General features: G+C 32.0%; 4 protein-coding genes across 4 annotated transcripts in view; 2 read left to right on the forward strand and 2 right to left on the reverse strand.

Moving 5' to 3' along the window:
- The window catches only part of LOAG_18727 (hypothetical protein), a 4831-nt gene extending 1149 nt beyond the window's left edge, over nucleotides 1–3682 (reverse strand). The window contains exons 1-9 of the mRNA XM_020451390.1: nucleotides 3449–3682; nucleotides 2729–2901; nucleotides 2312–2419; nucleotides 1917–1994; nucleotides 1685–1786; nucleotides 1416–1556; nucleotides 1211–1301; nucleotides 1013–1095; nucleotides 662–839 (exon numbers count right to left, since the gene is read on the reverse strand). Of these exons, the coding sequence (XP_020304827.1) occupies nucleotides 662–839; nucleotides 1013–1095; nucleotides 1211–1301; nucleotides 1416–1556; nucleotides 1685–1786; nucleotides 1917–1994; nucleotides 2312–2419; nucleotides 2729–2901; nucleotides 3449–3569 (1075 nt within the window). The 5' untranslated portion in view covers nucleotides 3570–3682. The remainder of the gene's footprint in view (nucleotides 1–661; nucleotides 840–1012; nucleotides 1096–1210; nucleotides 1302–1415; nucleotides 1557–1684; nucleotides 1787–1916; nucleotides 1995–2311; nucleotides 2420–2728; nucleotides 2902–3448) is intronic.
- Nucleotides 3683–4242: 560 nt separating this feature from the next.
- LOAG_09819 (hypothetical protein) lies at nucleotides 4243–4500 on the reverse strand (the record flags this gene model as incomplete). The annotated part of the gene is made up of 1 exon (XM_003145346.1): nucleotides 4243–4500. The coding sequence occupies one exon, from the start codon at nucleotides 4498–4500 to the stop codon at nucleotides 4243–4245; it is 258 nt and encodes an 85-aa protein (XP_003145394.1).
- Nucleotides 4501–4699: 199 nt separating this feature from the next.
- On the forward strand, nucleotides 4700–5013 carry LOAG_09820 (hypothetical protein; the record flags this gene model as incomplete). The annotated part of the gene is made up of 2 exons (XM_003145347.1): nucleotides 4700–4780; nucleotides 4942–5013. 2 exons carry the CDS (start codon nucleotides 4700–4702, stop codon nucleotides 5011–5013), a joined length of 153 nt encoding a protein of 50 aa, XP_003145395.1.
- A 691-nt stretch (nucleotides 5014–5704) lies between these two features.
- On the forward strand, nucleotides 5705–8258 carry LOAG_09821 (hypothetical protein; the record flags this gene model as incomplete). Its single annotated transcript, XM_003145348.1, has 5 exons — nucleotides 5705–5822; nucleotides 5976–6058; nucleotides 7007–7046; nucleotides 7719–7815; nucleotides 8192–8258. 5 exons carry the CDS (start codon nucleotides 5705–5707, stop codon nucleotides 8256–8258), a joined length of 405 nt encoding a protein of 134 aa, XP_003145396.1.
- Nucleotides 8259–9636: the final 1378 nt, after the last annotated feature.

Genomic DNA, 9636 nt, shown 5'->3' on the forward strand with positions numbered 1-9636 from the left:
GGTAAGTCGTTTCTTTTTTTTCTTTTTTTTTTTTTTTTTGTTGCAGCAACACCTTCATTTATTTTTTTTTGGTAGCAATATTTGGATAAAAAAGCAGCTCTAAATAGAATAAAACCCCAAAAAAGAATTATAGCAGCATTTTTCACTTGGAAATATAAACGAGTAATACCACTGTAATTCAAAGTTCTTAAAACCAGCAAACATAGAAAATAAGTTCGAGTTAATAACAGAAAAGTTCAAAACAACAACAGTAATTACTTCACATGGATAATACTTCTTCACGAATTGCATTTCTTATGAAATAATAGTTGAAAATGTTAAGTGGGATGTCCTCTTCTATTTGGGATTTTAAAACTCCCACAATTTTATTCGAATTACTATCTCTTCACATTCCTTACCAACAATTTACTTGGTATTTTCTTCAGAAGTTACAGTGAGTTTTAAAATGATTTGTCTCCTTTCCCTCTAAGCTATCACTTTTCTAGCAAGGTTATTTGAAAAACTGTTCAAAATGGTAAGTAATGAAACACTATGCATTGATTTGTTACAGCAAAGAACTAATGTTCTAAGGTAATAGTTTTGATCTGAATTGAGAGTTACGCAAAATTTCCCTTAATTTCAATGTATTACGATGATGTTAATGAAATACTGAAGTCAATACCGTCATCGATACTATTAGCTTCAACTTCTCGATATTGATTTAGAGTGTCCGTTTCACTTTGCCACCGTCGTCCTCTGCTGGCATCATACCCTTCTGATAATCCAGGCGTCATTGTCAATCGTTTTGGATAATGACTTAAATTCGTATCAGACATGCGTCGCATCCCGCACTGTCCTAACTTAAAACATGTGATTTTACGAATACAAGTCCCATACAAGTTGGTTTCATAACACTTGAAAAATTAGCGAAGGTTTAATGGAAGAAATCGAAACGAAATGTTCTCGAAGTCACTAAATTTATATGTAAGTCTAAACAAATTTTTCGATAGCATATGAAAAAATTGAAACTCACATCTTCAAAATTTAATGACTGCTCTGACACAGGAGTTTCATAGCCACAGTTTGCAAGACGCATGACCGCCATTTCTGCATACCCTACAACAGCATCCCTAATGTAAGAATTGTTGCAATACGACTGTATCATTTTTGTTACTACGACATATGCTTAAGTGTAAATGTTAAGTCTAACAAATAAATGAGCACAGCATACCTTTCCCATGTGGTCCTCTCATTCGAACGAATTCGCGGCGTCGCTGATTGGGAGTGATGAGCTTCTGCGCCCACTGCCAAGAGAAAGATGCCTAAATATAGAAAAGTAGCTTGGTTTTTTATTCAACCAGTACAAATCAGAAGTGCAGTGGTCCACTTAAGAAATATAATTAGACCGAACAAATAAAAGAGAAATCTAAGCATACTCGTGAATCGTACGCTTGCTTCAGAACTTCATATCGAATTGAACCAAGAAAAATAACTGCTTCACAATTTTTGCGCCTATCCCTCGCTACCAGTTCAACGCATACGCATTCACCATCACGAACAACTACATCACTAAAGATCTGAAAATGATGAAAAGTCGATACGGAAAATACGTGTAAATACAATAAAAAAAATAGATATCAATCTTTAAATCTTATAAAACTAGCAAACTTGAAAACTTACCTACGTGGTCAAATAAGAAGCAAACCTGTTCAAAGTCATCTATCGCGAAATAGATTTTTGGATAAGTGATTTCTTCGCATTCACCCTTGCTATCCATCCGTCGTTTACTTGGTGATGGGTATACCCGCTGCAAATGGTTGTTCATCAATTCTCTATGAGAAATTGGAAAATTATATGGTATCGCATAATTCTTCAGAATAAAACTCTATGTAAAGATTAAATTCCGATATGCTAGCAAAAATATTGAAGAACCTTACTTGGCAATTTTTACGCAAAATCTGCAAATTCTGCGGACTGGTTTTAATGCAAACAGCACAAGTGACTTGAAAATCCAACTGAAATGTACTGCTTCAAATTCTGGACAAACCGTTTTTTTTCCTCCAAAACTGATCAAACTAATTTTCTCATGGAGTAATAAGAAATAAGGAACATTAGTTGCAAATACTGCCAATTCTATCTCATACGCAGATAGAATTTTCATCAGCATTCACCATCACGAACAAGTACATCACTAAAGATCGATAACGAAAATAAGGAAATCGTTATCGCAATCGAAATCCAATTTTATTCGATAAAAAGGAACTTCTTTCCACATTTTAACCATAAGCGAGAAACATTTTTTCAAATTGTGCGACATTTCGGTGAAACGTACCTGTTGAAGGATGAGGTTTAGACAAACGGTTTCTTCCCAATTTATCAAGGGATCATTGAGCACCGGTTTATTAGGACTTTGACGTCTGTATACTTGAAGCTGACCATCCTAAATAAAGCTGAACAATATGTCCAACCCGAGTGTGACATAAATAGACTCAGAAATAACCAAAAACGTACTTTCTGCAAATCTTCCCAACTAACAATTGGCAAAAGGGAAGAGATAACCAGAAAACTAATGAAGCAGCATTTAAAAAAAAAAAGAAAAAACTTCATTTTCACAAAGAAACATGTGAATACGACTTATAGGTGATGTCATTATGCATAATGATGATGACATCACCATTATACATAAACTCAGTCATATTTGTATTCCAACTCATTTCGAAGTAAGATAAAAAAGTTGTATACAACTTACTTCCTGACCAATGCAAAAGTCTCGATTGAGTTGCTGCATAGATACGTACCAGAGCATATCATCGCTATGCGCAGCACAATTTTTCGCATTGCAATAAGTGCTTCCAGCAATAAAATCGGCAAAAAGCTTACACCACTTCCGTTCATGATTCGAGATAACTTCAAAATCCTTGTCTGTAACCGCAAAATAAATCATGGGGAATAAATGACGTTCCTGATTGATTTCGCTATTTGATACTTCGACCCTCGCCCCATAAAGTCCATCTAATAGATTTATCCCACTTTTTCCCGTATATTGACATGATAACGAAATGGCGCCTTTTTTCTTTTCATTGTACCATTTAACATCCTTACAAACATCTACAATAAAAAATACATTCGGATGACACCCATGTCTTCTTGGATCATTTCGGGAAGATAAGCAATGGAAACCCCAGAAAATGAAACGGTAGCATTTCCCTAACGTCCGCTCCAAATTTTTGCTAACTTCCCCACTCTTCTAACTTCAACTATTTTGACTCATCATAATCTTAACATCCCGTCAAATACCATGCCATTGTTATTATCATGATAAAAATTAAAATACTATCATTTGCTTAATTACGAAACGCATGAAATCGCGTCGTTTTTGTTAATGAGCTAAAATATTTGATAGTTAAGAATATGTAATTGGATTCGAAAAATGTTGTGTTTAAATTGTCAGAAAACAAACCAAACTAACCAAATGTAAGCTGGTTTTGCCTCAAATTGGAAATTCTTTTCAGAAGTTCATCGAATGAAGTGCAATAATTGGAAGTTGATGTTTTAAGCGCACTTTCCAACACAACACATTCTCCACTCATGGATTAAATTCTAAAACAGCAATTCCGGATTGCTGCGGAAGGAAACCCTGGAACACCTGGAAAGCCACATCCAACAGCATAAAGATGAGAAATCCCGTCGAGACCGATGGAACAATAAAATCATCAAAAAAATACAGGACAACTGAGACGCATAATTGGAACCGATTTTGCGCAGGCGTTAGGATGAAATAATGATGTCCCAGTTATTCATGATCGCATTTTAAAATGACCGATAGTTTTGTTCAGGCTTAAGTACTTAAGTGTGTTATGAATCAGTCTCATTTAATACATATGATCAGAAATTTTAATCCATGTTCCAAGAGAAAAAATTGACTATCTTGTGGCCAATTAAATGTTAGTCGTTTCCTCAGACACTTCAAAGATGTTTAAGGAAAATATTGTATTTCGAAGCAGAAAATCGAAAATAGAGAAGACATAGTTCCAAATTTAGCTGACTTGTATACTTTGATACTATTTCTTCCTTTCGATCACTTTTGGTATCTTTTTCGGAGGTTATTTGTTCATCTTTTGCTTCAACTGACCACTTTTCTCATTGTCTCAATATAGCACTTTTCAACATCAGTCATACGTAGATATTACTCCGTATCAACATCAGATTAGCCGAGTCCTACCACGATTCTCCAGAGAATTTGCTGTTTACTCACCCTTTGCTTCAACTGACCACTTTCCCCACCACTTCAATGTAATAGCTCCCAGTACCACCCGCGTCGGTATCACCTCGTGTTGACGCCAGACTAGCCGAGCCTTCCGGCGGTCCCCAGGAAATAAGCAGTCCCGAACAGGCACTCCTCCTGCTCAGGGGTCTGGCACTTCCCAGCCAAGATGCAGTCCAAATCGGGTGCAACGCCAGCCGAAACTCTCTTCCTTCCTGGTATTCCATCACAGTAGGCAGATGGCATTCACATCTCATCTTTATGGTTATTTAAATCCAATAATGAGTGAGTTTTAAATTTTTTCCTGTACAGAGAAAAAAAGATGAAAATTTCAGCTAAAACGTTCTATATTGTAGATGGGAGTGTTCAATGCACTGGTATTGTATGTGCCGAGAGATTTTCTCTTACTGTATGGTGCTTGAAACTCTTACAACCTAATTAAAAATTTTGTGCTAAATGAATGAGAATCAACGGCAAGGCGGATCGTTTAGTAGCGAGTTAGGCTACGGTGGTAGAGTGGACACTGATTGTGGAGTGGTTTGTTCGGGGGCTGCTGGCAATAAATTGTTAATGTCCATTTTCTTTGCTCTCTCAATCAGTGTGTGGTCAAATATGTAGTGCCGCGGTTACTGGATGATTGCGGGTGTTATGGGTTTGTAAGGTTGGTAGGGTCGACTCAGTTTGCTAGCAATGTCCAGGGTATTTGTGTTCTGAGTGGTCATGTTGATGCTCGTTTTGCATCGAGTTTGGTGGAGAACCGCGGTGTATGATATGAGAGTTGGTATGTATTCAGTAGATATACTGAAATTCAACTTTTTTCTCATTAATTTGCTAGCAATGATATGATTGTGATTGGTCTTTGATTAGCATTGTCTTGTGAATCCTCTCTTTAGGATATTTTTGATGATTAATAAATACGATTATCAATAAAGCGAAATCCTTGTAAAGTCATCAATGATTGACTTAATTAAATTTGTCGAATCATAATTATAATTAGCACGAAAATCTCAACCAATAATTAGCTTCATGAATTTATCATCTCTGAAGTAACACAGTTTCTTAAATTTCCAGCAACGAAATTTCCACATAGTTTTTATTTTAGTTTAAATTTCAAAATGAAACAATAAATCCGTATAAGATGCAATGCATCGTTTTCCAAGCGACAGAACTATTCATAAGGTTTGAAACAATGTCGGTGCAAAATCCTTCAGGACAAAAAAAAATTGTTCCTTGTTCGCTTCATAATTGATTGATAATGCCTAGTGATGGTGTTTATGATTTGATCAGTTGGGCTAATTTAATCTTTACTTCATTAACTAATGAAGTATAACGCTATGATCAATCAATGGATTTTGAAAGAGTTGTGAAATGATGAGGTTATGAATGATATTTCAGAAGGAAAAGTAAAATGAAGGATAATTTTTATGAAATGCATATAAAAGTAATCATTATAGTAAAGCGATGGTTTATTTAGCTTCAAGAAAAGTGTCACTCAATGATGAATGGAAAGGGGAAAAGTATGCGGACAGGAATAAGATGGAAAAAGAAGCACTTGAATGGATCGAAAGGTGGAGTTCCAGTGAGTATAAACGAATTGACAACTAAAACACTCCCACAATGATTTTCACAAGATCATTTCAAAACTAATATATCTGCAATACCGCTTCATCAACTGCGAGATTTAAAACAGCAATGACCTGTCTCCCTTCTGTCTCCAATGCCTTCATTCAAGTGCTTTTGGTTATGGTGTTGGTTCCTGATATACTACCGTTATCATTAGCAGCCCATCTTCCCGTGCATGATTCATTATATGATGTAGGTTAAATTTACCTCTAATAAAATTCAGACTTAAAATTTCACTACTGTTTATTCGTCTAGTTTTTCAATAACAAAATTTGTAACAAAAGTTAAATGTATCAAAAATTTATCATGTGACGATGATTTGTAATAAGTTTTACTTGCTGATAGTATTGATGAGCTATCTTTTGAAAAATTCCTATTACGCTTTTTATCCGTCAATGCAAGGATGACATAGATCAAATTTCAGAAGTCTCATCCTTCTCTCTGTTTGGAAGAGTGTGAGATATTTCATCATACATTTTATGATTAGCAGCATTTAAGTTCTATTTTCTTCGTTATAATTTAAAAATAATTTTTAAAACTGAAGTAAGAAAAAAAGCGAGATAAAATTAACAGTTAGCAAGTACTTCGTACCATGATATAATCTTTCTGGAGAGCTTAAGTCTTCATGGATTTTTCCGTGTACGGAAAAAAGTGGCAAAGAGAAGACCAAAAATGATGTCAACGGATTATTTTTATTTTCTATATTCCTAAAATTGCTAAGATTCTAAAAAAAAAAAGGTGCTTTGGGATACGACATACTACATTTTCTGGGATTTTCGAGATTTACAATGATCCAGAAAGGGAAATAGTTGTTCATTTGTGTTACTAATGAATTTTAGAACTTCATCCAGGTATAACTGAGTAGATGCATCAGTTATTCAAATGCATATAGATTTGGTACTTCGTTGAAGATCAGATGTGTTCCCATTTATTGATTTGAGCTACCATAAGAGCGAACAAATGAAGAAGAACTTCTTGTAATATTTAGAAACTAGTAAAATGGGTGATATAAAGCAAAAGAGAAAAACGAATGTATTTATTGCCTAAATTGAATGATATAATTAAATTAAATTTTTAAAAAATACGAGATAAATCAACTTATCTAATACTTATTTATCGGAATAATTTGAACGTTTCCAGGAATCACCATTGGTTGATTACAACATTTTGCCATATTCAGGTACAATTTTTTGCATCAATATAACATATTTAAATATCACAGTAATAAAAATTCAAAAATGTCCTTTCATTAATCTTGTCCATAAAGCATTCTAACGACTAATTTCACGGAGTAAATGTAAAATTATTTATTTGTTAATGACGTCATTTGCTAACATAAAACTCTTAATAGTGAGATATTTGAAAACATACCTTACTATCATTTTTCACTTTTTTATTCTCCTTCTTCTATGTTTTATTCAATAATTTTGAATAAAAACTAAATGAAAACCAATGTAAAAATTTGCATAACCAAATTTAGCTTTAGGAAAATTCGTTCAAAAAAAATTTTTTTTTTGACTTTGAAAATTTTTCGAGCAAAGGAAGCTGAAATGTATTATAAATTAGTGTATCTCTGCAACTTTGAACTTTAAAAATAACAACTAGGTTCAACAACTTCTTCATTTTTCAATCGATCTAGGAGACTGCAATAATTGACTACCAAGTGCAGTATTTTTAAATTCACTTGCTTATTTCCAAATGTAGCATACATGGTAGAAATTTAAAAGAAATTGTTTGGAGAATAGCAAATGTCAAATCAGTTATGTACGAATTTCTAATATAGCCGGATATTTCGTGCTTTGGTGTTTATGCAATTCATTGCAAATTTAAATTCGAACTTAAATTTTTATAGGGATGAGGATTAATGATGACTTGATGAACGAGCCATTTCAAGTTGACAAACGTAAAAACGAATTTATTCGCTTTGGGAAAAGAAATGGTTTCATGAAGTACGTTTCGTTATGTTATATTGTTTTTTTTTTTTTTTTTTCTTTTTGCTTTAAGATTCAATATGAGTTTGAATTATTCCCTCGCAAATTAGTTTTTAGCTTAAGTATAAAAACAAATTTATTCGTTCCAAAATTTCGAATTATTTTACGATACGAAATTTTTCTTTTTACGAAATTCAAAATTTGTACTTCATTCAAAATATTTACGGCATGTTGTACTCCAATTAATTACCAGCACCGAAATCTTTCGCGTTAGCATAATTAAGATTGCTTTCAGTTATCCTTATTTTGAACATATGATATAATTTTAATTGGAAAAAATTTATGATTTTTAAATTAAGTTTAAGCATCATCAGTAACGGAAATTTGTTTACAGATTTAACAAACGAAAAAATGAATTCATTCGATTCGGTAAACGTTCCATCAAATTGAAGATGTTTTGAATGTTTGAATCATTTCATAAAATAATACTTCATATGTGGCATAATATATTTATGTTCAATAGTAAATTTTGTGAAAGAGTAAATTTTGTGGAAGCGCTGTATGTTGCACTCAAACAATAATTCTATTAGCTGCAAATAATACTTAAATTCAATTATTTCGGAATTCGTTATCGATTATTTGTCTAAATCTTCGTTATTTTCCTTCTATCATATCAACAGATATACAGTTATGCATATATAACATGCATGCATGCATGCATGTACATTTATTTTACATGCATCCATATATTTATCGTATGTGATGAAACAGAACCAATGAAATCAATTTGTATAACATTCTAAAAGTTAACATGATGTTTGTCAAATGAATGATAAATTTTGTTGATGAATAAAATTAGCTGATGAATATTATTCAAATGTTTTAAATATAGGAATAGCAAGATTTAAGTATATTATTATTAAGAGTAAGTTTCTATATGAAGCCTGTTTCAGTTTAGCTCTTCCATTTATAAGCCTAAAGATGGAAGATCACCAAGTTAGTTCAATAAATAAGATAAAATATGATCGAAACAACAATACAGATTGTATTATTGAAAGGTTTCTGGAAATGATGCTTTTATTTTCTCTACAAAGTTTCTCTTTCTCTTTTCATTTTATCTTTGAAATTATTTTTAACTTTCTATGATAGAATAATGATTTTTAATTCGGTAATTTTTTTTTTTTAACTAAGAAGTAGTTTTTGCTATAAAAATATTGATTGTTGTTTTTTTGTTTTTTTGTTTTTTGGTAGTTACTCTATCCTTGGTTTATTTAATTTCAATAATGAAACATTACAGCATTTCACATATTTTCTGATTCTATTTTTTTCTGCCATCATTTTGTTAAATTAATTATTAAATTTTAATTTTGAAAAAAAAAGAATTTCTTGTTTCCATATTTTCTGACTGTGATAGTAATGATTCCTTTTTCTTTTTCTTCTTTTAATTTTTTCAATCCAATCCTTGAAATATTTTTATTTCTTCGATATTTTTTACTAATAATTTCAATTCATACAGATATTCTAAAACAGCTTTCTGCCGTTCATTTCAATTCAATATTCATAAAATAGTTTCAAAACTAGTATATCTTTTTTATTACAAAACATTTACTGCCCTATTTCCAACACTTCTTTTTTGTTTTCCATGGAAATTTTCTCGTATTGCACCTGAAATTTTCTAATTTTTTTTAATCTCTTTTTTTTTGAAAAAATTGGATTTAAGTTTTAAATTGCTCATTGAATAAAACTTTTACTTTCGTTTATTAAAAATTGCACAATTTTTAGTTTGAAATTTTAAACAAATTTTAAGAAATAATTGAATTGTAAGTCAAATATTCAAAA

The sequence above is a fragment of the Loa loa genome (genome assembly GCF_000183805.2).
Source record: "Loa loa unplaced genomic scaffold supercont3.470, whole genome shotgun sequence".
Lineage (NCBI taxonomy): Eukaryota > Metazoa > Nematoda > Chromadorea > Rhabditida > Onchocercidae > Loa > Loa loa.